This window comes from Megalobrama amblycephala, linkage group LG2, assembly GCF_018812025.1.
Source record: "Megalobrama amblycephala isolate DHTTF-2021 linkage group LG2, ASM1881202v1, whole genome shotgun sequence".
In the NCBI taxonomy this organism is placed as follows: Eukaryota; Metazoa; Chordata; class Actinopteri; order Cypriniformes; family Xenocyprididae; genus Megalobrama; species Megalobrama amblycephala.
This window is the reverse complement of record NC_063045.1, coordinates 21229478-21257119: the sequence shown is the minus strand read 5'-3', so window position 1 is coordinate 21257119 and position 27642 is coordinate 21229478. Positions and strand designations below refer to the sequence as shown.

The 27642-nt window shown below is 36.7% G+C and overlaps 1 protein-coding gene across 1 annotated transcript; it reads right to left on the bottom strand.

Annotated features, from left to right (window-relative positions):
* Positions 1-812: 812 nt before the first annotated feature.
* Positions 813-10926, bottom strand: cfhl3 (complement factor H like 3). The gene is made up of 10 exons (XM_048166595.1): positions 10781-10926; positions 7783-7965; positions 7530-7703; positions 7264-7440; positions 6903-7094; positions 6219-6398; positions 2851-3030; positions 2579-2761; positions 2443-2486; positions 813-1054 (listed from the first exon to the last, which is right to left on the bottom strand). The coding sequence occupies exons 1-9, from the start codon at positions 10854-10856 to the stop codon at positions 2467-2469; spliced, it is 1365 nt and encodes a 454-aa protein (XP_048022552.1). The 5' UTR covers positions 10857-10926; the 3' UTR covers positions 813-1054; positions 2443-2466.
* Between the last annotated feature and the right edge of the window lie 16716 nt (positions 10927-27642).

Sequence of the window (27642 nt, the reverse complement as noted above, 5' to 3'; positions counted from 1 at the left end):
TAAACATTTTAAAAAACAGAGTTTATATATATATAGCCTATAAAATCAAAATTCATAAGATAAAAATAAATATAATCCAGAATGAGCAACAGGGTGTAATGTGTAGCCTATCATATTTTCTGTTTTTTTTTTTTTTATTTTGTCTTCTGTGATAGTTTGCCCCATTGACTGTCCTAGTTTTCCTGAGTTGTCTGATTTGTCATTATATTCACCTGTGTCTTGTTAATGAACTCATTAATTCCCTTAGTTTGTTCATGCTTATAAGACTTCATGTTCCATGATACAGGGCTGTACATTTAGCATACAATTAAACCTCACAGTAGCTTTGTACAAAAGGTTGATTTGTAATGACCTGATCTGAAAAACAAATTTATTTGGTCCAGGGGTGTTTCCTCCGAGGAGGCAAGGGAGGCAGCGGCTTCTCAAAAATTAGGATGAGATAGTAATCTATATTACAAAAATAAAACAATGCAAATATTACAAAATGTGTCAATAAAAAGTGTTCAAGTGTCTCGTGTTTCTAAAGGAATACTGTCCAACAGCGACACCTGCAGGTAAAGTTAAGGCTTTTAACATTAAATAAAGCACATAAACAGTATCATTGAGGACATTGTTTGTTGTCTCATTTCAAAACACCACTGCACGCCACTGATTAAGTCACATTTTCTTAAAACTTGGATAACAGGGTTGAAGGCAAAACTTAAAGAATATGATCAGTGCTACAATATTTGTAAAAATTGATAAAACAAATTTAAATTTCACTTACTGTGATGCTGAATATCAGAGCATTCAAGGCAATTAAGAGATTTAAATATTGGTTGGTTTTCTTTTATTGAGTAGTTTAAATATTAGTTTAAATACATGGACGTCAACAGCCTCTCTAGTCGTATATGACTAGGAAACTCAGGCTGGCAATATCAACATAGCAGTCAGTATATGTTATGGCACCAGCTGCTTTAAGTACTACAGTTGATCTCATCCTCATGGACTGCACCAGATTTGCCAGTTCTTGTTGTGAGATGTTACTCCACTCCATGTCCGGTGGGACATATGACTACATGCATATATATAATGCAAAGAAAGAAATATGTTGAACTAATATCCACACCATGGTCGGTCTAATTATTAACATGTTTTTAATCACAAGGGTTGTTAAAGCAATGTTGAAAAAAAAAAAAAAAAAAAAATATATATATATATATATATATATATATATATATATATATATATATATATATATATATATATAATACAAATAATTTCTGTGAGATTTATAGAATTTGTAGATGAATGAGAATGATAATATACAGTACAGTCCAAAAGTTTGGAACCACTAAGATTTTTAATGTTTTTAAAAGAAGTTTCGTCTGCTCACCAAGGCTACATTTATTTAATTAAAAATACAGTAAAAAAACAGTAATATTGTGAAATATTATTACAATTTAAAATAACTGTTTTCTATTTGAATATATTTCACAAAGTAATTTATTCCTGTGATGGCAAAGCTGAATTTTCAGCATCATTACTCCAGTCTTCAGTGTCACATGATCCTTCAGAAATCATTCTAATATGCTGATCTGCTGCTCAAGAAACATTTAATGTGTACAATTGTACAAAATATTTGTGTACAATATTTTTTTTCAGGATTATTTGATGAATAGAAAGTTCAAAAGAACAGTGTTTATCTGAAATCTAATCTTTTGTAACATTATAAATGTCTTTACTGCCTTTTGATTGATTTAATGCATCCTTGCTGAATAAAAGTATTCATTTCTTTAATTTCTTTTCAAAAAAATAAAAATAAAAATTCTTACTGACCCCAAACTTTTGAACGGTAGTGTATAATGCTACAGAAGCTTTGTATTTCAGATAAATGCTGTTCTTTTGAACTTTCTATTCATCAAGGAATCCTGAAAAAAAAAGTACACAACTGTTTTCAACATTGAAAATAATCATAAATGTTTCTTGAGCAGCAAATCAGCATATTAGAATGATTTCTGAAGGATCATGTGACACTGAAGACTGGAGTAACAATGCTGAAAATTCAGCTTTGCATCACAGGAATAAATTACTTTGTCAAATATATTTAAATAGTACACAGTTATTTTAAATTGTAATAATATTTCACAATATTACTGTTTTTTACTGTATTTTTAATTAAATAAATGTAGCCTTGGTGAGCAGACGAAACTTCTTTTAAAAACATTAAAAATCTTAGTGGTTCCAAACTTTTGGACTGTACTGTATGTACCAGCTGTGTGTGCGTGCGTGTGTGTGTTTCCGTCTTCACAAATATAATTACATTCTGCATTTTTACATTATTAGGAAACTGAAAAAATTTGACAGTGACAATAGTAATTTTTTTACATCAACATTAAGTGCTAAAAACATCTGAAAGTAAATACTAGAAGTCATTCCTAAAATCTTACTGGGTTTCATTACCTCAATTACTACTCCAGTTTACATTCAATTATTTTGTGTATCACCTAAAGAAAGAAAGAAACAAACAAACAAATATATAAATGTCCAGAACACCAACATGACTAATTCAGGTTCTGAAAACGAGACAAATACTCACAACTTTTGTCAATCTGTAGATTTCCATTAGAACACGACACGTCCACATACGCTCTCATCTCACTTCCAGTATTCCATCCAGCTGTACAGTTCAGTCTATACTTGTTAGCATGTGCTATATAGACCTTTTCTGTAGGGAGCTGCATATTGTACTTCTCAACTATGTCATTAATTTCACAAGGTCCTATGACAGAGACAACATCCAGTGAAAAACTGTAGAAAACTATTAGATACTTGCCCCTTGTTTACTTGTTATATATTATAATGACTCACTCAGACATTTCGGAGGAGCCTCCCATATTCCATCCACACACTTATAAGATTCCTGTTGCTTATCCAATACATAGTAAGACTGGCAAGTGTAAGATACCTCTGTAATCACTTTTTTTTCCGTACTCTTGATGATGCTGTAATCTCCATGTTGAAGATATGGAGGTGGTGGACAGGTCTCACCTAAACAAATAAAAATATTACATTTACATACATCTTTAAACAGAGTTTAGTGTCTGTAATTGCACTTATAAAAGTCTTGGGGCAGCTTTCACAACAAGTTTCTGTGCTCCTGAATGTTTCTGTGTTCGAAGCATGATCTCTGGTCTCTGAGTGACTGTATGTGTGTGTGTGTGTGTGTATGTGTGTGTGTGTTTGTGCTTCATTAAAGCAGCACATTAATAAAGAACGGCGATTAAACTGACTGGAACTACCTGTGCTTTACATGTTTTGAATGTACATTTACCCAAACAGAATCAAGTATTCAGACATACCATGTCATATTTGTATATAATGATGACTTCCCTTGACAATACACTGGTGAATCATGCTGAGACTTTAATTAACTCAGGAAATATATACCACAAACGTTAACAACACTGAACAATGAACTGATGGGAACTAAGAGCTAAATACACAAAGGATGCTAATAAAAGAAACAGGGAACAGGTGTGCAACAATCAGAAACCATAGAAACAAACTATGAACTAGAACTCAGATAAAACAGTGACAGGGAAAACCATGACAAACTAAACAGATTAGGACTATAAAACTGAGGGTATGTGCTTACACAACAATAGGCACGTTTATGGAGCATTGTAATCAGTTTAAAAGAAAGTCCAATCCAAATGAAAATGCTCCATATGAACACCTCAGTCGGAATAAAAATGCCCAAACCGAATTAAATTGTAATCGGTTTTAGAGGGGTGAGATAAACCTTTCTATAAACCGAACAAAATAAAAATTAAACCGATTACTTTGCTTCTACATCATCACGTCAAGAGGCCAGGGGTCGTCAGAATGCACAATGGCGGCGGCAAAATTAAAACTAAAACACCATATTTATTAAAGGTGCCATCGAATTGAAAATTGAATTTACCTCGGCATAGTTGAATAACAAGAGTTCATTACATGGAAATGACACACAGTGAGTCTCAAACTCCATTGTTTCGTCCTTCTTATATAAATCTCATTTGTTTAAAAGACCTCCAAAGAACAGGCGAATCTCAACATAACACCAACTGTTACGTAACAGTGTTACGGGGTGTACGCCCCAATATTTGCATATGCCAGCCCATGATCGAGGCATTACACAAGGGCATCCAGTATTAACGTCTGGATGTGCAGAGCTGAATCATCAGACTAGGTAAGCAAGCAAGGACAATAGCGAAAAATGGCAGATGGAGCAATAATAACTGACATGATCCATGACAACATGATATTTTTAGTGATATTTGTAAATTTTCTTTCTAAATGTTTCGTTAGCATGTTGCTAATGTAGGCTACTGTTGGTTAAAGTTACCATCGTTTCTTACTTTATTCACGGAGACAAGAGCCGTCGCTATTTTCATTTTTAAACACTTGCAGTCTGTATAATGCATAAACACAACTCCATTCTTTATAAATCTCTCCAACAGTGTAGCATTAGCCGCTAGCCACGGAGCACCATCAAACTCATTCAGAATCAAATGTAAACATCCAAATAAATACCATACCTTACGCGATTAGACATGCTGCATGACGAACACTTTGTAAAGATCCACTTTGAGGGTTATATTAGCTGTGTGAACTTTGGTTATGCAGTGATAGAGTCGAGAGCTCGGGAGGGGGCAGAGAGCGTGTGATTTAAAGGGGCCGCAGCCTGAATCGGCGCATTTCTAATTATGCCTCAAAATAGGCAGTTAAAAAATTAATTAAAAAAAATCTATGGGGTATTTTGAGCTGCAACCTCACAGACACATTCAGGGGACACCTTAGACTTATATTACATCTTGTAAAAAAACGTTAGATGGCACCTTTAAATACACTGAAGCAACATAGTGTATCATTACTATGGACCTTCATCCACATGCTTTTGCTTTTCTTCAGAGGGAGGGGTAGTATTGAGTATTGAGGGGTAGCATTGCTCCTTAGAGATGCACAGCCACCCGTCTTTTCCTCATACCTTCCAGCAGTAATATGCTACAAATTCACGCTGTTGCTTGATTAAGAGCAACACTATACATAACAATAGCTTGCATAATAAATAATGGAACTCCATGTTGACAGGAATAAAAGGCGGCAAACAGGACATATAATGTGCGTCACAAAGTCATTCCAATTGGAAGCACCAGCACTTGTAAACACCATATCGGATTAGATAATGTCTCATGCAAACAGTCCACCGAATCTTTCAATCGGAATGATTTTAATCGGAATGACAAAAAAGTGTATGTAAATGTGGCTACTGATGTAATAAAAGCAAACGTTTTTCCTTTGTGTTTTTTGCATACAGATGACAACATTGTCAAAACAATCTCCGTTCACACATATTATGCTGTCAGTAAATAGTGATTTCACTATGTAAAGAAGAAATACGCGCCTACGGGTTTCAAAGTGCAAGTTCTTGAATACGATACTGTGATTGTCTCTGTCTCTACAAAAATGGGAATTTGTGAAAACAGTGACTCATGCTCATGCGTATTACGTGTTTCTTTACAAAGAGACATCGCCAACTACTTTCAATCGTTTTCGTGGATCCGTGTGAACGGAGATCATTTTGACAAAGTTGTCATCTGTACATGAAAAACGCAAAGGAAAAAACATTTCTGTTTTAAGTACATTATTGTTGACGTTTTGTTTGCATTTTTGCATGACAACAATGTTTTTCCTTTATGTTTTTGAAAAGTTTCGCATACAGACAACTTTGTCAAAACAATCCCCATTCACACGGAAACACAAAAAAATGACTGAAAATGCTGCATTATGCTGCTAGGCCAGTAGTTGGCGATGTCACTTTGTCAGGAAACACTATGCACCTATAGAATGAACACATAATACGCATGCGCATGATCACCATTTTCACAAATTCACTAATTTTTAGTTTACATGGAGACAACAAAAGTATTGTTTTGAAAACTTGCACTTTAAACGTGTTTTAAAGTTTGTGTTTTAAAGCCCCTAAAATGGCATTATCATTGAATATATAAAAAAAGTTTTTCGTTTTTAGTTGAAAACGGTGTTGTGACAAACAAGACATGAACCTGACAATTGTATCATTGTAATGCTTTTTGATGCACCCATAATCCACATTTGGGATTGAATCATCATAGTTCAAGTTGGATTTGCTGCCGAGTAATTAAATGTGAATGCAAGATTTTGTGGGGACTCACTTTTGCAGAAAAACGTTGCGTTCCATTTTCCATTTTGACACATCAAAACTCCTCCTGCATTTTCATTGTATGGTTCATTGCACTTGTATGTCAGTATCTCAAAGTTGCTGAACACATTTTTCTCATCTGACAGTGTCACAAATTCCAAGTTCGTTGTTGGTTGAGAACACTGAACTATTCCTAGAGGAACAATTCAATACAAAAAATTATATGAAAAATACTAGGGCTGAGCGATATATCGCATGCGATTGTCATGCGCATTTCGTCAGTAAAGCCGGTTCCCTGATTACCGCTAAATCGCCATCACCTGCTTTCAAATGGAGCGGCATTGAATAGACAGAGCCGTAGATCACTGACAAGCTACGCAATATCGTGTTCATATCGCAGATGAATCGCCTTCGATAATGAGCGTGATATTGCGTGGCTTGTCAGTGAACTATACGGCTCTGTCTATTAAATGCCGCTCCATTTGAAAGCAGGTGATGGCAATTTAGCGGTAATCAGGGAACCGGCTTTACTGACGAAATGCACGTGACAATCTCATGCGATATATCGCCCAGCCCTAAAAAATACTATTAGTTAATTATAAAGATTTCAAATGTTTTGAATTAATGCTTTGATTCTGATTTATAGAAATGTTTTTACTAATATAAATACAATCCTGTAGTCGATATATGTCTGTACCTCCACATTGTGGATATGGATAATTCCACCTCCCGTCTGGTTGGCATTCAATTGCCCGTTGGCCGTAAAACCTCATGTTGACATTAGTGCATCGAAAAACTAAGATATGCCCAGGTTTATAAGGTGAAGTGATGCCTGGATGTCCAAAGAGAATTTCTACATTTTTGAGTTCTTGTTCCTGACAAGTACCATCTGTATATAAGAAGATAATTTATATTTGAATACTCAACAATATATTAACAGAACTGTAGTGTCTGTCTTACTTTTTATATGAACATTATTTTTTTTTAAAATATCTATATAAATGTATGATACAATAAAATCAAAACAAACAACAAAACAAAATCAAGCTGTAACTTTCCAGTGCAGGTCTGTATGTCTGTCCATTGGCCCTGGGAATCACAGGTGATTCGTACAAGCTCCTCTGGTTCAAATCCAGGACGACATTTATATTCTATTCTTGAAGAGATTTTGTACTTTTGGTTCTGACCTCCCACAATCTCTGCATTTGTGATGTTTGGTTGGTCACACATAATTTCTAGAAAACAAACATTCACATAATCATAGAATTTATATTAAGTGATTTTGTGAGTAGTGAAGATGTTAATGCTCTACAGTAAAACATACCAGCACACAGTGGTTTTGGTGTCCACCCGTCTCGTTTGCATGTGGCCTGGACTGTCATTTTACGATATCCAGATTCACAATTGTAAGATCTTTTTACATTCAAATTCAGATCTCCACGGAAGTAATATGTTGGTAGATATACATGCTGGTTGTGTGGAACTTGACATTTAATCTCTGAAACAAGACTCACATGCTTTTGATAATGTACAAGGAATTCAACACCAAATCCAGAAGTGTTCTTCTACATTCTTACCCTCACAAGTTGGCTTGTAATCCCACTTTCCATTATCTGTGCATGTAAATATCTCCTGCTTGTAAAAGACCTGATTTTTGTCAGAGCAGATCATTTCCACCATTTCTCCAGCTTTGAAAATTGTTTTTCCCTCTGGTATGGTTCTTACTGCTTCAGATTCGGTCAACTCAAGCTGGCAAGTTACTGTAAAGACATAGTGATTCAAAACATATTTTTTGTAACATTACCAGTTTTGTATAGCAAAAAGTACTGTAAAGAGCTAAAGAGCTCAAACTACAACTGAAGAAAACACATGCAAACAGAAAAAACACCAGCAAATTTAAAAAAAAAAAAACATCTTCATCAGTTTGACAATACATGTGCTGCAAATACTCACAACACAAACCAAATATAGAAACTATTTTCACACATTGACTGCATTTAGTTGCATATTAAAGCTGGACTACATATATCTTAAAGGTGCCCTAGAATTTAAAATTGAATTTATCTTAGTTATATAATTAGAGTTCTGTACATGGAAATGACATACAGTGAGTCTCAAACTCCATTGTTTCCTCCTTCTTATGTAAATTTGGTTTGTGCAAAAAAACAGGCGAATCTCAACATAACACAGACTGTGACGCAACAGTCGGGATCATTAATATGTACGACCCCAACTTTTGCATATGCCAGCCCATGTTCAAGGCATTAGACAAGCCAGTATTAACGTCTGGAGCTGCACAGCTGAATCATCAGAAGTTATGCAGGTAGGCTACTGTAAAGCAAGCAAGGACAATAGTGAAAATGGCAGATGGAGTGATAATAACAGTTCATGATCCATGATAACATGATATATTTAGTGTTATTTGTAAATCGTCTTTCTAAATGTTTCGTTAGCATGTTGCTAATGTACTGTTAAATGTGGTTAAAGTTACCATTGTTTCTTACTGCATTCACGGAGACCAGAGCTATGTCGTTATTTTCATTTTTAAACGCTTGCAGTCTGTATAATTCATAAACACAACTTCATTCTTTATAAATCTCTCCAACAGTGTGTAATGTTAGCTTTAGCCCCATTAGCCGCAGCATACTATCAAACTTATTCAGAATCAAATGTAAACATCCAAATAAATACTATACTTATCTGATATGCTGCATCACAAACACTTTGTAAAGATCCATTTTGAGGGTTATATTAGCTGTGTGAACTTTGGTTATGCAATGTATTATAGAGTTGCGAGCTTGGGGGCGGGGATCACGAGCATTTAAAGGGGACAAGCACAGAATCAGCGCATTTTTAATTATGCCCCAAAATAGGCAGTTAAAACATTGTATAATAAAAATCTATGGGATATTTGAGCTGAAACTTCACAGACACATTCTGGGGACACCTTAAGGCCAGAACACACCAAGCTGACGCCGACAAACTAGTGGCGAAGAAAGCAGACTGCGGGGTTGGCTCACGTCGGCAGCATCTGTGTCCAAAGTTGCCCTGACACACCAAACCGACGCTAAACAGCCGACGGCCAAGTAGCACGTCAGTTTTTTCGGCCGATTCGAAATGTTGAATCGGCGTTGGAGCTCGTCGGTCCGTCGGGCCATCTGATCATTCTGATTGGCTGTTCAGCTACTCCCGCCTGCTGGTTTGGAAAGGCATTTCATCTCACGCAGGCGGCAGTAGCTGAACAGCCAATCAGAATGATCAGATGGCCCGACGGACCGACGAGCTCCAACGCCAATTCAACATTTCGAATCGGCTGAAAAAAGCCGACGAGGACCAACTTCAGCCGACGGTGCGGAACACACTGAGAAAACTTAGTCGGCCGACAAAGAAAAACTGCCCGACGGCCGACCGTTGGCTTGGTGTGTTCCTGCCTTTAGACTTATATTACACCTTGTGAAATAGGGTTCTAGGGCACCTTTAAGCCCTGTTTACACTAGAGGTCTTCTCAGGTCCTAAATTCTGTACTTGACCAGAATCGACCCAAAACATTTTTTACCCAAACCTGACGTGCATAATTTTTTTTTTTTTTTTTTTAAAGAAAAACCCAACGGAAGGCAGACTTGATAAAATTAGACCCAAGTCCAACCCGACCCAACGGCATTTAGCCTAGCCTATTTTTGAACCTGACTGGACCCAAACATGAACGGCACTGATGTGTGCACAGCCTGCAGCCCCACAGTCAGTCAGGAAAAATCCCGGTGTCCTGCTGACTAATTTGGCCAATGCTCCATTACTTTCATTTAGCCTATTTATGGCTGTCACCCTAGTCTATGTAAACAGTCAAATGTCATCACGTGATTTCTCAGAACAGTTATTTCAGTGATATCTTTCAGGCAGTATTCTGATTCTGGTTCATTCTGGTTGCCATCTTATACCTATGAACAGATGCATTTAAACTTTTTTAGTGGAAACAGTGTCATATCAAACAGGACACATTTGAACTTTATAAATTAGTAAAGAGAACAGATGGGAATAAAGAAAACGTTTGTTTTTTTGTTTTTTTCACATTTACCCTGTCTGGCAAGTATACTCCACTGTTGCTCTATAAGTATAATCTCTCCCCTCTCTAAGTTTAAAATAACCATTTGATGTTTCCCCTGGGTGATCACACTTTTTCCCTGCAGAAATCAAACAAGTTTTACTCTAAAAGTGAACATTTTAATTAAATGAGAGGAAATGATGTGGTCATCATATTGACAATTTTCTTACTTGAGCAGCTTAGTGCAATGAACGTCTGCCACTGTCCATTTTTACACTTTATCCTATAAAAGCCTGTTTAACCTGTCATGCAGTTCACGTTCACTGTTTCATCATTGTTGTATGAAGCTTTCACAACTAGTTCTATGTTTTTATATAGCCTATAATATCCAATCGAAGACATTCTGAGAAGCACAAACAAACGCACACAAAGATGTATGAGTCAACACTCTTTAAAACCACTTTACGTCATTTAAAAAGTGTTGGAAGTGTATATAATATGTACAACATTCTACATAGTAAAAATAATAAACTCACCTTGACCTTGCACAGAGGTAACAGAAAATAAGAAACAGGAAAAGCAGATGATTTGTACTGGAACTCTCATTTTCATCTCACAAATGACTGTAGCTTTGTTTTCTGGTTTTGGTCTCTGTTGTATGATGGGGGATCAAAAAGTTAATCATTTACTTAGTCCAAAGGAGGACTTTTTTTTATATACCAGACTAGCCTACTCCATGGCCATGCACAAGAAATATTTTGACTAAAAGAAAATAAAGTTTTATCTAATGTTTACATTTGTCAGTTGGGACACACAAAAAGACTCTTAAAGAGAAATCAAGCTTCTTGATTCACATTTTCATATTACAAAATAACAGAAGAGAAAGCAAAGGGCAAGTTACAAAATAATGTCTGTCTTCTCTTTTCTATATGTTTTCTTTCTTTCTTTTTTTTTTGTTTTCATTGATTTTGACTAACGGCAGCAGAAAGTATTGTAAGGGGGCTTAAATTCTCCCATTATACTGTGTTGATAAATGCCCTAGATCATCCACACCAAATAAACATTAAACTTGTTGCATCACCCACTGTTACATAAATATAAGGGTGTTTCAACTACTGGCCCTTTTGGTCCAACTGACTTTTAAAATGACACTCGCTTAAAGATGCAATCAATTTTTGATTATGTTTTGCTGGCTTCAGTAAGACATGAAACAAAATCATCAAGTCCTCACAGAGGCTGAATTTATTTAATCAAAAAATACAGTAGCCTAAAAAAAAAAAAAGTGAAATATTATTACAATTTGAAATAACCATTTTCTATTTTAATATATTTTAAAATGCAGTTTATTTCGGTGATTTTCTAGATCATTACTCCAGTCAGTGTCACATGATCCTTCAGAAGTCATTCTAAAAAGTTGTTTTGCTGCTCAAGAAACATTTATTATCAATGTTGAGAACAGTTGTTCTGATTAATATTTATGGAAACAGCCACGTTTACACTTTTTGTCATTCCGATTGAAAGATTCAGTGGACTGTTTATATGAGACGTTATCTAATCCGATATGGTGTTTACAAGCTCCGGCGCTTCCAATCTGAATGACTTTGTGACATGCGCACATTAGCCTATATGTCCTGTTTGCCGCCTTTTATTCCTGTCAACATGGAGTTCCATTATTTCTTATGCGCGCTATTTTTATGTAAAGTGTTGCTCTTAATCAAGCAACAGCGTGAATTTGTAGCATATTACTGCTGGAAGGTATAAGGAAAAGACGGGCACTGGAAACTGACCTTTTTGGTGGCTTTGGTGCCTCGGAGCATCTCAATACCCCTTCCTCCTTCGAAAAGCAGAAGCGTGTGGATGAAAGTCCATACTAGTAATGATACACTGAGTTCCTTCAGTGAATAAATGTGTTGTTTCGGTTTTACTCCAGTTTGATTTTGCCGCCGCCATTTTGCATTCGACCCCCGACGCAAAGTAATCGGTTTAACGCGTTTACATGGCAGAATTTTTATTGTGTTCGGTTTATAGAAAGGTTTATCCCTACAATGCTCCATGTAAACCCACCCTCCTTTTTTTTCAAGATTGTTTCGATGAACTGTAGTTATACAGTAGAACAGAAGTTATTTGAAGTTGAAAAATGTAATAAATGCCCCTACATTGCTGAATAAAATACATTTCTTTAAAAAAAACACAAAAAAAAACACACATTTGTACAATTATTATTATTATCCATGTTGCATTTATAAATGTCCCCAAATGTAATGCTAATTAGTTGTTGATTAACTATGATGAATGCTCTGAGGAATGCTAATTTGTCTTCTCTGTTGTTGTAGTACTTTAGATCCGCCACTAGAAGGCAGAAATGACCTTTGGAATCGGCTCCTCAGAAACTGTCCTGATGCCACAAGAACTGACAGTATCTGAGACAGAAAATAGCATGTCATAAAATGTTTCACAGTTTATACAAATATGTTGTGAATGTATATGTCCTCTTATTGTGTAGATTTGAAAGTGAACTGTATTATATATTAAAACAAAACTGCACTATTTAAAATTAGCTATTTTGTCAGTCTGCATTTACTTTTGAAAGCCTATATTGAAGATTTTTGTTCAATTCTCAATGGATAATAGCAAGTTCTGTCTTTTTTCCCTCATGGAATATTACCGAAGAGTCGTTAATTGTTTTAAGTGTAATTTTTAACAATGAAATCCTAGATTACATTTTATTTGTCTGTATGACTCTACATTTCTGCAATTAAAAACAATGGCCTAAGTAATGCACAGTAGCCAAATGCTAAATGCACGGCGAGATTAATAGCTCCATCAAAGTCCAGGCAGCCGTAGACGTGGGAGGTATTTGCACACTGTTTGGGCTACGATGGTCCTCGGCGTCAGGCCCGTTCTAAAGGTTTCCTTTGGCCGGAGGCAGAGTGAAAACTCCTGCTTCACTCTATGCCATAAAGGTAAGAGAGAATAATGGGTGGGTGGTTGACAGATGACCTACATTAGACACCGCCATGAGAGGAGGAGGAGACAGAAAATGAAAGCGAGAAAGTATTCATGAGCCGCGCTAAAGGACTTTAACACACCTTTTTTGTACACAGCTGCATTTATCAGCCATTAATGAACAGCAGAGAGGGGCAGGAATGCAAATTCAGAAGCGCGATGCATCCTCCACTCATTTAGATAAATGAAAAACACAGTGCTGGCGCAGGCCTCGAGGCCATCTCTTAGTCACCCTCACAGTCAAGTGCTCTCCAGCGCTGTTGACATGGAAGCTTGTCATTAAAGTGATATCAGAGCCCACTATGGGTCAGTGGTCTCTCTGTGTGCTCAGAGGAACGTTTCTACCATCTGATTTTGCACATTGGATAAGCCCATCTTATCCATAGCAGTTATTTTTACTTTTTATGATCATTGTAATTTTAGACTTTGAATGTTTTGTGTTTAGTAAGAATGGAGAAAAACAGATCGGTTATCTGGGGCTCTCAGTTAATATATCCACTAAAAAGGAGAACACTACAGTAAAATGGATAAAATTACTATTGGGTTTATGAAGTTATGATCAGGAGCGATCTTTACAAAGGTCTGCTAATGTTTTCTTGAGATGGGGGAAAAGCAAGTTTAAAAGGATAGTTCAATGGAGGGATATAATGTCAGTTAGCAAACAGTTAATGGGCCCTTACATATAATTTGTTTTCCATACTATGGACGTCAACTGTTTGGTTACCCGTATTCTTCAAAAGAACTTCTTTTGTGTTCAGCAGAGAAAATAAATTCATACAGGAACAACTTGAAAATGAGTAAATGATGACAGAATTTACATTTTTTTGGGTGAACTATCCCTTTAAGATATGAAAATAGTAACATTTAAGCTTTGAAATCAGAGATGGTCACTGAAATGTTCTTCACACAAATGAAACATTGTATTTTGTTTATTTTCTAAATTACCACCAGCTGTTGTAGATTAAAATACATAATAAATTGGAAAAGAACAATAAAATAACTTTTAAAGGGGTGGTTGATTATGATTTCACTTTTTTAACTTTAGTTAGTGTGTACTGCTGCTGTTTGAGCATAAACAACATCTGCAAAGTTACGACGCTCAAAGTTCAATGCAAAGGGAGATATTTTCTTTTACAGAAATCGCTTTTTCAGGACTACAACAAACGGCTGGTAGGGACTACAACAAGCTTCTTCCTAAGTTGGTGACATCACAAACCCTAAAATTTACATAAACCCTGCCCCCAGAAACGCAACGCCGAAATGCTTCACAAATGAGGATCAATTCAATGCTGGATATGCACAAAAGATTAAGATGATGGCACATGCTAGTCGATGAGTTGAATCAACTCCACAACAACTACATAAATGTATCCACTAACCATTCAGAAACGTCCAGTTTCATTCTAAAAGTTGTAACTTTTTCCTGAGTATCTCCATCAGTGTCCGACTCCGGTTTGAACAATGTAAGGCTGAATGTTACTCACAATCGTCATTTTGGCTGCGTGAGATTCTCCAGCTTTGCTGTTGTTGAGCAACCAAAGCGTGAGCTGTTAAAGCTCCGCCCTCTTCTGGAAAGCGGGCCGGGAGCAGCAGCTCATTTGCATTTAAAGGGACACACACAAAAACGGCGTGTTTTCGCTCACACCCAAATAGGGACAAATTTGACAAGCTATAATGATCTATGTGGTACTTTGAGCTGAAACTATTATTATAAACTTTTATTAATAATAATAAATTAATTAACCACCTGTTGTTCTATCAGAAGGAAGGGGTATATTTAAAAAAAAAAAACTTAGTGTCCTTAAATTTGGTCAGATATTTATGTAAATGTTTCAAACAAAATCAGGCAATATTGAAGTCAGCCATCTTCCTTATAGGTCCTTTTCCCCTATATTTCTTCTGCCATGAGTTCAGCTGCACTCAAAATATGAATTTTTACATATACTGTGTCTGTGACATATCCAAGTGAAACAGCTTCTGGAACAAATAAAAATGTAGGGCGGGCCTTGATTTTGTCCATCAGGAACTGATTGAATTGCTTGAATGGTTGCGGTTTGCTATTGGTCGATTTCACGTGAGTGACAGTTTGCCCTGCCCTCGTGCCAGTAAACGCATCATCAGATCAGCGAAGAGGGGTTGTTATTTTGATGAAAGATTAGGAGGGACATGAATTTTAAAAAAACATGATGTGTAAGTAGGCTACTGCAATATGCAGAAAAAAATTAATCATAATGATTTTTAAATAATTGTGCTTTTCTTTTCAGTCACAGCCATGATATTTCAACATGGTCATCTAATCGGCAAAGACGTAGGCTGGAAAATGTCCCTATTTTTTTTCTCGAAACAGCAGTGTGAAAATGAAAACATAAATTTGTATCCTTTTTCAAATTTCTACCACTTCTGTAGCTTTTTTTCTAATTATTTGCTTAAACTATGATGGTTTCCATGCTCTTCATCACAGACTTAACCTAAAGTTCATAATGAAGTCATATGAATCATGCTAAGCTAACCTCACTTAGATCTAACAAGGCTTTTTTGCATCCACTGCTAGAAATCATTGATTCTCCATGTCTCTTCTTCACCAAGAGCAATTAGTTCCAGATCGTTTTCTGATTGCCCGGCGTTTGATTTATCGAAGTGTCAACCGCGTGTTGGCTAACTGTCTTACAGCACCCCTCCCCACCAATAGACCCTGATTGGGCCTAGTGCTAACTATCCAATCACAATCACCATGGAAACAGCAGGTGCATGAGGAAAGCTGCTCGTAACCTGGCTGTTTTGCAGAAACATATCTTGATAGCTTTCTGTTATATATTTTTTTTCTTTATCTCAACCTAAACATGCAACAAAAAGCCTCTCTCTCTCTCTTTACAAATCAGGAATTATATAAATTATTAGACACGTCAGTGTCTTTCCATGCCCTGTAAATTGGGATTCAAGGTGAATAAACTGAAGGAATTAAATATTCATATCCTGATTAGCTATTCCCCTCATTCAGAATGAGGACATGCATTAAATATGCAACAAATGTCTTGGAAATAGAGTGAAATCAAAATGAAAGATTGCCTCAAACTTGCAAGTGTGGCTTCTTTCAAATTCACATTTGATCGCTGATGCATAAGGTTATAATAAAATTTTTTTGTTTTCTGTTTTTTTTTTTTTTTTTTTTTCCTCACAGCATCTCATATGCTTTTTTTTCCATCTGTGCTATTAAACTCAATTATTGGGTCACATTAAATGGAAATTTATTCATTTGGGCTTACTAAAAACTCCTCAGTCAACCTACTGTGCTTGATGTGATCAAATTGTTCTCAGCGATGTGGAGCAATAAACTATGACAGAGCAGCTGTGTTCAAAGGATCTATTCTCATTTCCCTCCGTGGTGCGGATCTAAAGCTTGAACACATACTTTTTTTAGCCACAACCAAAAGAGTTGCTCTAACCAACCATTAAAACAGCAGTTCAATTTGAAATTCAATCTGTCCCATTCGGTCCATTTACATTCCACACTTCTCGCCACTAGGATAAAAGTGCTTGACGGGTAAAAGACAAGAGGTATATTGTGAAAATGATTCAGTTGGATCCGGTTTGATCCAGTTTGTTTGGTTGTTTGATGAGCGTGTGGACATTGAAAGTGTATTTGGCTTAATCTAGACCATTAAAAGTTGCAGTAGCGTTCAGGAACATAAGATCAGCAGAAACTTTACGCAGAGAAATATCTTTCTGTCTCACAATGACAATATATCACATTATATAATATCATAATATCACATTATTTCACATTATAATATCATAATAACACATTTTTAATGCTAAAACTATTACCAGCACTGTTGTTTTCCCCAGCAGCCTCATTCGAACAGATTACATGGGGCCATCTGACAGACCTGGAGTCTGAAAAAGACGTTGTCCATCCTCTTGCTGCATCCTACTGTCTTGAATTGGCCTCTGTGGATGGTTTTAGCCTTTGATTCTAGGTACAGGAAAAATCACATGCTAGCTGCAGCTAAACACGACTGAATTTTATAAACCAGTAACAGAGGAAAAGCAGCCAACGTGAAAAATGCTATGAACAATGCACAGAGATCTGTTGGTACTTAGAACACTTTTGAGTGAAACGTTGCTTTTTTATGACAAGCAAAAGAACATCTAAGTAAATCAGAAACAGTCTAAGCCAAAAATGGCTTCCAAGACAACCCAATCTCATGAGAAATCATAACTATTTTAGGAGAAGGCGATTTCGTATAAATTCGAAAGATGTGATTCATATAGAAATGTCAAGTCAAGTCAATGATTCGTTGACTGTACAGCAGCTCTAAAAGAAACGGAGTGTCTATATAGACCCCTTAAAAGTTTGTAAACATTGCAACTTAGCTGGAGGCAAAAAGAGGCGCTGGACGCAATGTTGACAAGCGTAAGCTAGCACGTTTCACGGGATTTATTAAACATGGATGCAGAAGAAGGTTCGGAACTGTCCGAATATGTACAGTCACTGACTCTGCAGGACTGTGACAGCTACTTTTGTAAATTAACTCTCGCGGATGGAAGCAGGCTGCTTGACCCGTATGCCATACGGCCACGGGAGTGGCATGAAGGGAGGGGACATGTTCGGTTCACTTACCCTGCATCCCAATGTGCATACTATCCACCCTATCCGCCCTATATAGTATTGAATATTACTAATGTCACATACTATTTAGGATGGATAGTATGCACATTGCGCGCGTTGTTCACACTTGTAACTTGTGGCCATGAGAAATAGATGTCGTTCCTTTAACATAATGAAGTCGTGGCCATGAGAAAAATATCTCGTTCCCTCACCATATGATCTCGAGGCCACGACTTTACATCGCGTGGCCACAAGATCGTTTTGTTGAGGTAACAACATCCTTATGTCGTGGCCTCGAGATATGGTGAGGGAACGACTTATTATCACGTTCCCACTAATCATTGATCAATATGTTGTGGCCACGACAAAACTAAATGAACCGATCATGTCCCCTCCCGGTCACCGTAGTTCCTTCTATTCTGGCAGCCAAAAACACAACAAGACGACATTTTAAAGTTAAAGGTGCCCTCGAATGAAAAATTGAATTTATCTTGGCATAGTTAAATAACAAGAGTTCAGTACATGGAAATGACATACAGTAAGTCTCAAACTCCATTGTTTCCTCCTTCTTATATAAATCTCATTTGTTTAAAAGACCTCCGAAGAACAGGCGAATCTCAACATAACACCGACTGTTACGTAACAGTCGGGGTGTACGCACCCAATATTTGCATATGCCAGCCCACGTTTCCAACATTATAAAAGGCATTAGACAAGGGCAGCCAGTATTAACGTCTGGATGTGCACAACCAAATCATCAGACTAGGTAAGCAAGCAAGAACAATAGCGAAAAATGGCAGATGGAGCAATAATAACTGACATGATCCATGACAACATGACATTTTTAGTGATATTTGTAAACTGTCTTTTTAAATGTTTCATTAGCATGTTGCTAATGTACTGTTAAATGTGGTTAAATTTACCATCGGTTAATACTGTATTCACGGAGACAAGAGAGCCGTCGCTATTTTCATTTTTAAACACTTGCAGTCTGTATAATTCATAAACACAACTTTATTCTTTATAAATCTCTCCAACAGTGTAGCATTAGCCGTTAGCCACGGAGCACTATCAAACTCATTCAAAATCAGAAGTAAACAATATAACAGTATACAATACTCACATAATCCGACGCATGCATGACAAACAGATCCATTTTGAGGGTTATATTAGCTGTGTAAACTTTGTTAAGGCACTGTTTAAGGCAAGCGCGAGCTCTGTGGGCGGAGAGCACGGGATTTAAAGGGGCCGCAGCATAAAATCGGCGCGTTTATAATGATGCCCCAAAATAGGCAGTTAAAAAAAATAATAAAAAAAAAGTCTATGGGGTATTTTGAGCTGAAACTTCACAGACACATTCAGGGGACACCTTAGACTTATATTACATCTTTTAAAAACATAATCTAGGGCACCTTTAAAACCTCAAACTTTTAGCGCGTCTGCTATGAGTTCTTCCTTATGTTTTGCCTTCAGCTAGAGCGGTGACGTCACAGTGACGTAGGCAATTAAGGGGTCTATACGTGTAAATAGCTTGTCTTGTTGAAAAAGGCTAGTCACACTAACTCCACCCACCAATGTCTGGTTGGGACACAAGATTAAGAAAAGACACACGCCACTCAGCATTTGCAGTGACATAGGCCATAGGGAGTGTGGTTCGTGGAAGTATCTTTTGACACGATCGACGTTTTCCCATCACATATCAGATCAGAAAGCCATTTATTTAATAAAAATGAAGAAAATATTAGAAAAGTGGAAATAAAGTGCCTAACATTTAATAAAGTGTATAATCTGTTCAATAACCAAACAGATCTCGCCCCCCCCCCCATTTACTACCATAGTAGGAAAAATAAATACTATGATAGTCAATTGGGTGGATCTGTTACTGACATTCTTCCAAATATCTTTCCTTTGTGTTCAGCAAAACAAAGAAAATCATACAGGTTTGGAAGTACTTGAGGCTGAGTAAATGATTTTTGGGTGAACTAACCCTTTAAGTGTTCCCAACTAAGCAAGCCAGAGGTGACACTGGCAAGGAACCCAAACTCCATCAGCTGACAGAATGGAGAAAAAAGGAAAAAAATCCTTGGGAGAAACCAGGCTCCGTCAGGGAACAAGTTCTCCTCTGGCTAACGAACAAACACGGTGTGATTATGATTCAAAAGTACAATTTTTAGGAAAAAAGAAAGAAAGCATTAATGTCCTCCCCAAAACCTATCCATGAAAGTGGCTTGTATTAGCCAATAATTTGACAAAATGTTAAATAATTACGATTTGCCATGAGAGTCTATATTACTCTAACATGCCATATATCTTCAGTTGATGAAAATCAACTGAAGATATATGGTCCTTTTAGTTGATGAAAAGCTGAAAAATTAAACCATTAAAAAAAAAAAGAAAAAAAAAAAGATTTAAACATTTTAAAATCACTCATTGCAGTTTTTGGTATCATTTTGTTGATGAGATTAACAGAGCATGTGAAAGTTTGGCTGCATGTGATTAAAATAGTTTGCAGTGTTGGTTTAATTCCCAACATGGATGGAGTCCATGAGGTGCAGCAACATAAACACACACAGTGGGAGTTTCTACCATTTGACATATGTAGCTCCTGATACACACGCACATAGTGGCTCTTATAGGGGATTACTGTCAAACCATTTGACAGCTATGTGTCTGCTTACAGCATGTTACAGAGCATAAGTGAGATAACTGCTCTTTGAACATGATGCTGGCCTGCTGAGTAGTTCATTGGGCTTCCTGTCCCTGGGGCTTTATGGTCTGTAGCATGACAAAAACTTCATCTTGAGACGTACCTACTCAAAGCTGTCAGCGACTGCTTCACATTTTTGTTTATCGCTCTTTAAAGTGACCCTCTCCTCATAGAATCACCATTCAGAGATCTGCCAACATTTATCAGCTCTACCTGATATGATTGGCTGAATCTCTCTTAAAGGGTTAGGTATGGATCGCGTAAACGAAGCTTTAGTCGCCACTAGATCACGTGACTTTGGCGCTCCGAACCACTGATTTGAAACAAAAGATTCGTAAAGCTTTGAAGCAGTGTTTAGATATCGGCCATCACTAGATATTGTTGAAAAGTTGTTAATTTGTTTTGTTTTGTTTTTGCCGCACAAAACGTATTCTTGTCACGTTATAATATTAATGTTGAACCACTGTACTCACATGAACTGTTTTAAATATGTTTTTAGTAGGGGTGGGACAAAATATCGATATGGCGATATATCGTCGTCCTTCTCTGTGCGATACGAGAATCGTATCGCTGCGCCAAATATCGATATTTTAATAAAAAAGATAAAGCGCTATAAATAGATTTCTTTGCTCAAAGCGTCACTACTTCAAGGCAGCGCTCAACACATGAATGAGGGAAACGTGAACTTAAGTTACCCAGCCAACACAGCATGGTGGGGCCCAGATGGGTGTCACCTGGGCTGCCTAACTGGGGCCCAAACATTTTTGTCCACGGTTTCCATGGAGGCCCCACATGGGTTAGCCCAGATGAACTGAACACTGCTCAGTGTGCACACTACAGGCTGTTAAATGTAACACAGACACATGCTGGTGTTAATGAGATAATTAGGTAATAACGAGCAGAATCAACGAAGGACAGAGGAACAACAAGAACGACGACTTTAGCCACAGCCTTCGATGAAATCAACTGAAGATAAAAGACATTAAATCACTCAAGATCTGATTAAACATCTCCACAAACAGCATTACCAGCTTCACTTATTACTAACCAGACTGACTTTATCTCTGTCACACGCTCTTATTGAGAATTACCAGAGGTTTAGAAGTTGATAATTTGTTGAAAATAAGTTTGGTAATAGGTTTGTCACCGTGATCAAGGTCAGCGCTTACTTCAGTTAGGCAGTTTGACTCTTGACTGTTTAAGTGTTAGTGTTTCTCTGGCTGTTCTTGCTGTTTGTTATGGAAAGAAAAGAAAGAGACAATGTGGTCAGCTGTTAGATGATAAGAGTATAATCATGATTTAGTGGCTTAATTTACTGATCTAATGACTGAGCTTTTTATGAGCAAAGTGTGTTTAACTTTGTGCTGGATCTTTTCTTGAATTACAATAAAAACGTCTAAATCAGAAAATTAAAAAAAAAAAAAAAAAAACTCACGTTGTTCACTAAACTTCAAACCTCCTGCAAGATTTACTTAAACACAGACATCAAGAATCAGCGTATGAATCTCAACAATGGTGACATGCTTCATGCCGCAATGCATTCTGGGAGTCATGGATGAGTTTTGTATGAGGCACCCAGAATGCATTGCGGCATGAAGCATGTCACCATTGTTGAGATTCATACGCTGATTCTTGATGTCTGTGTGTGAATAAATCTTGCAGGTGTTTTGAAGAGTTTAGTGTATATTGTATTTTTCAGTTGTATTATTTTGATGTTTTTTTGTTGTTGTTATTCTAAAAGAGATCCAGCTCAAAGTTAATCACATTTTTTCATATAAAGATCAATCATTAGATCAGTGAATAAAGCCACTACATAATAGCAATCATATTCTTATCATCAAACAGCTGACAACAGCTAAACACATTTTCCCTTACCATAACAAACAGCAAGAACAGCCAGAGAAATACTAACACCAAAACAGGCAAGAGTCAAACTGCCTAACTGAAGTAAGCGCTGCCCTTGATCACGGTGATATCAAACCAAACTTATTTTCAACAAATCATCAACTTCTAAACCTCTGGTAATTCTCAATAAGAGCGTGTGACAGAGATAAAGTCAGTCTGGTTAGTAATAAGTGAAGCTGGTAATGCTGTTTGTGGAGATGTTTAATCAGATCTTGAGTGATTTAATGTATTTTATCTTCAGTTGATTTCATCGAAGGCTGTGGCTGAAGTCGTAGTTCTTGTTGTTCCTCTGTCCTTCGGTGATTCTGCTCGTTATCACCTAATTATCTCATTAACTCCAGCATGTGTCTGTGTTACATTTAACAGCCTGTAGTGTGGACACTGAGTAGTGTTCAGTTCATCTGGGCTAACCCATGTGGGGCCTCCATGGAAACCGTGGACAAAAATGTTTGGGCCCCAGTTAGGCAGCCCAGGTGACACCCATCTGGGCCCCACCATGCTGTGTTGGCTGGGTAACTAGCCTAAGAAAAAGAGGTTATTAACAGGATGGCATGCAGCAGTGTGAGTAAAATAGATGCCCCAGCCACGTTTAAGTTCAAAGTCTTGACGCACTTTTATTCTGTTGATGTGACAAACGTAGACATCTTTGACGTTCTTCACCAAGCACTTAGATATACACGGGAGCGTTTGAAAGCATATATTAGGGATCCGCTGATAGATGCCTGCTTTCGAACGCTCCTGTGTATATCTAAGCGCTTGAAGAACGTCTAAGGGTCTGTTTGCACCTGGTCACTTCATGCATTTTCTCTGATCAGATAGCTATCCGATCGTGAAAAGACCAGGTCTAAATGCCCTCCGAAACACATTTGAGACGGATTTAAATCCGATCGCTCAAACCACTTCAGGAGATCGTCTGGGACGCATTCCAGTCAAAACTGTCTATGCATCAGTCTAAATGCATCTGGTTGTTGAAACTACATATGTAAATTTTACTTCTCCCAAAAATACTAAAACTGAAACATGTGAGAGTCAGATATGACAGTGCTACTGCATCACACATCGCCGCAGATCTCTTCAGCAAACTGACGCGCAAACTGCCGCATATGAAAGTGAAAGTAAGTCGCAGACGCATAACACACAATTATCTTCTTTAAAAGTAATGAGACATTACCAGTGCTGTTGCCGCTCTCTCCTATTGCAGTCTTTGATTTTGAAATTAACTGATGGTCAATAAAATGCACCTCATATTTCTTGCTTTCGGTGACGTGAACTCTATTAAATCTACATATAAGATCGGATATATCCGTTAACCTGCACTTAACCTTTTCACCTGCATTTTGTTTTCATATTAAGACAAATATCGCGATATATCATTATAGGATTGTCTAGTGATATATCGATTATCGCAGAATCGCTGACTCGCGATATTATCGTTATCGTGAGCCATTTATCGTGATCGTATCGTATCGTGAGGTACCCTCCGATTCCCACCCCTAGTTTTTAGTACCTTTCTGGATCTTGAGAGGTTCAGTGACATTACTGGCAATGGAGGCGTAATTATATAATTCTATAATATTATATTATATAATATCTTAATTTGTGTTTCAAAGATGAACAAAGGTCTTACGGGCGTAGAGCGACATGAGGGTGAGTAATAATTTTTGGGTGAACTAACCCTTTAAACTGTCCAGTTCTTATGCTGCCTTGATCGTAGGAATGATCTTTTTTATGAATTGAGTACACAGGCCAGTTGTGAAGTTGCAATTGCAATCATGTTAATTACATTAACATAAATTTTGTATTCAGTTTGCATATTTTTGAGGTACAGTATATAATACATAATATTATAATGATTTCCCAAGAGGACTTGAAGGCAGATACATTTCACCCCAAAAACAAAAGAAGGGGCAAAAAGTTTTGTTTTTGTTTTTTATAAATATTATTATTTTTATAACAATTAACCACATCCCCTATCTTCCCTAATTATCAATAATGTGAAAAAGCTAATTTCTCTCTTTTTCTGATACAATTACTTTTAATTAAAATGAATTTAAAAAAATGTGATATAAACTTAAGTGCAATAATATGAACAATAATGAAATGATGATTTATATTTACAAAGTATTTTTTTTTTTTTTTTGAGATGTAGAGTACATCATAGTATTTCTTGTACTCATGTGTCATGCTTTTCAAATTTAAAATTTTAAAATAAAAAATACAATTGTCTGGAAAAAGCTATCCTGTATATGTTCATTCACATTCACAAATTAATATTACATGTTTTTTCTCTCAGAAATGCACATTTGACAGCACCTTGAGTTGACAATAGCAGAAGCTTTAGCTGGGATGTAGATGTAAATTTATGTTCATTAACAAAAAAAATCTGCAAAAATTTTAACAACCTAATTTTTAAAAGGTTAAAATTTTATAGGGTAAAAGTTGGTCTTCCATAGTATTTGGATCATGTTAACCACAGGTAAAACCACGCATTGCAACTCACTACCGTGGTTTCTGTGGTATTTGTATGAAAAACAGTAGCCTAAAAACATTTAGTATAATACAAATTCACAAAAACTGGTCTTATTTATGTAGGGGGTGATGTTAGACTAATAAAATAAAAAGCAAAATATTTGAATAACATTTAGTTACTGCTGTTTCTGAATAAATAAAGCAGTAATTGATGTCATAAAATTATGAGTGTGATTTGATTTAATGGTCAGAATCTACAACCCACATGACTAATTTAACAATAAAAAAAAAAAATTAAAGATTCACAAATATGACAATTGAAAATTAAATAATTTTACATATCCAATATATAAGTGTATAATACAATATTTCCAAATAGATGAAATTAACTTGAATCCAAGGAGCTCTAAAAGAATTGTAGGATTTTAATGAAAATGTGAATGAACATGAAAATGATAATAAAGGAAAATTTTAATGTTAAAAATTTTTATATATATATATATATATAGGGTGTACAACTGTGAGCATATCAGTTGATGTCTATATTAATGTGCCAAGTTACTACGTTGCTTGGCAACTGAAAACAGCCTAGTTACACCAACAAACAGTCTGGAAAAACAATTGTTTATTGGCATTATTAGTTCTTTTAATGGTTTATTGAACATCGATGTCTTTTATCATGCTGCCATTGCTTCTGTTTAATGAAAGCCATAAGGCACTTGAACCCGTATGTTACATTGATTTTTACCATGATTAAGGGGGGTTTTAACAGCCCTAAACTGTGGTAAAATTCACTGTAATGCATGGCTCCGAGTAGCTTATTGCTTATTAAAACCATCAATCAAAGTTCATCCGTGTGGAGTGCATTTCTAATGATGTGTTAGTTGGCATAAATACATCAGCACACAGCACGTTCTTCACACGGACGACCTCCAGTAGTTCTCGGCACACTAAAATCCAATGTACCGGGAGTTCTTAAACTTTGAAAGAAACCTTAAAGCACACTCTGACCTGGCCCACAGCCCAGCGATCAAAAGCCCACCAGACTGACGCGCGAGGTGAATGACAATGCGAGAAGCAACATCCCGAGCAAACGAAAATATGATAAGTGCAAGTCCATTTGAAAACGACTGTCTCCGCTCCCATTATCACCACTGCAATTTAGAAAGCGAAGGTATCAGCAGAGCCAGAGCTAAAGCAGGGCTGCTCTTCTATCTCCAGCAGAATAGAGATTCATGAGGTCAGGATCTTTTATATTTTCAGCATATTGATGCATTTTTATTTACAGTGGGGTCCAAAAGTCAAGTGAAAATGCTGCTACTTTGCATTCCTTTTTAACTTAATACAAATGATTTCATGCTAATTATATTGTTGAATTGAGAATTTTACATGCATTTCAGAATGTATTTGTTTTGCTCCCCTTTTTAATTCAATGACAGCAGCACTCAAGCTGTATGAACAATTTGCATAAAATCTGATGATCATGTTCATCATCATTTGAGAATCATCCAAAGAGTTTCTTGTGCTTCAGCTAAAACTGATGTTGAACATTTTTTCATAATCTCTCATGTCTTGAGTTTGCTTGTCTTCTACATATTAAGAAACATATGTTACTCCATTTAAAGGAATAGTTCGACCAAAAATAAAAAAAATTCTGTCATCATTTACTCACCCTCAAGTTGTTCCAAACCTGTATAATTTTTTTTTTAAATCAGTGCTACCTGACTAGAGATAATGGAGAGAAAAAGAAAGGCTGTTGTCTTTCCTTTTGCCAAATAGGCAGGAAAACTTCAACACCCATAATGCACTGGGCATGTTGCCATTCAAGGCCAATCCCACCAGTCTGCTCCTATTGGATAGGCTTGATCAGAGTCAAATAGAGTACCCCAGGGATGACGTGTTTTTGTAGGCCAACCCGGAAGTTAGCGGCGCACGGGTTCCCTCGATTGAAAGCCTATGCATTTTTCCCATAGACTTTTGGAAAATCGCAGAAAATAAGCTCTGTGTTTAACAAAGGGTTATGACACTTACACGTTTTGTCTATCAAGATAATCTTTACAAGTTAACACAACATTTATAGATTTTGAAGCCTAAATAAAGTCGTCAGATATAAAAGGCTAACAGTAGGCTATAAACGGGCTACAGCACACCATGGTCGCAGATCAACGTCGTCACCACCAAGCTTTCTCAAACTGTATTTAAAAAACAACTTTATTTATAAACATGCGCGCTGATTATGATCTGTGCTGTTATGAATACTTGAAGCTGTCCAAATGTCCCGTTTTTAATGATGACGTCTAAAGTCCCCGCCAAAGGAAGTAGTCCCTTTTAGCAATTTGTTAGCAACCGCCGATTTTAAGACACAGTAAAAGTTTAAAAAATCACAAGTGGGTTATAACTGGTGTGTTTTGTGTCATAGATCAAAACGTGAAAGTATTTAGAGGCTTTGTTAACCACAGACCTTATTTCAGGCGATTTAGCAAAAACCCATTCAAAAAACCCATAGACTTTACGGCGTCAGAAGTCCTAAAATGCTAACTCGCTTCCGGGTTTTGCCTACAAAAATGCGTCATCCCTGAGGCACTCTATAACGCCTTGCTTTAGTAGGAAATACTTCTTAGCAAACTTTTAGTCATAATGGTGCTGACTTGTATTGTTCCTGGGAGCAAGAATCAATGTGTAAACATTTAGCGGGAGTGTGT

Bases quoted from the DNA above. Each gene is read 5' to 3' on its own strand.
- cfhl3 (XM_048166595.1), bottom strand. From the start codon at position 10,856: ATGAAAATGAGAGTTCCAGTACAAATCATCTGCTTTTCCTGTTTCTTA. The intron at 7,704-7,782 runs GTAAGAATGTAG...GTCTTGTTTCAG, and splicing joins TTACAAGCCAACTTGTGAGG to AGATTAAATGTCAAGTTCCA. The intron at 2,762-2,850 runs GTGAGTCATTAT...TCTCTGTCATAG, and splicing joins GGCTCCTCCGAAATGTCTGA to GACCTTGTGAAATTAATGAC.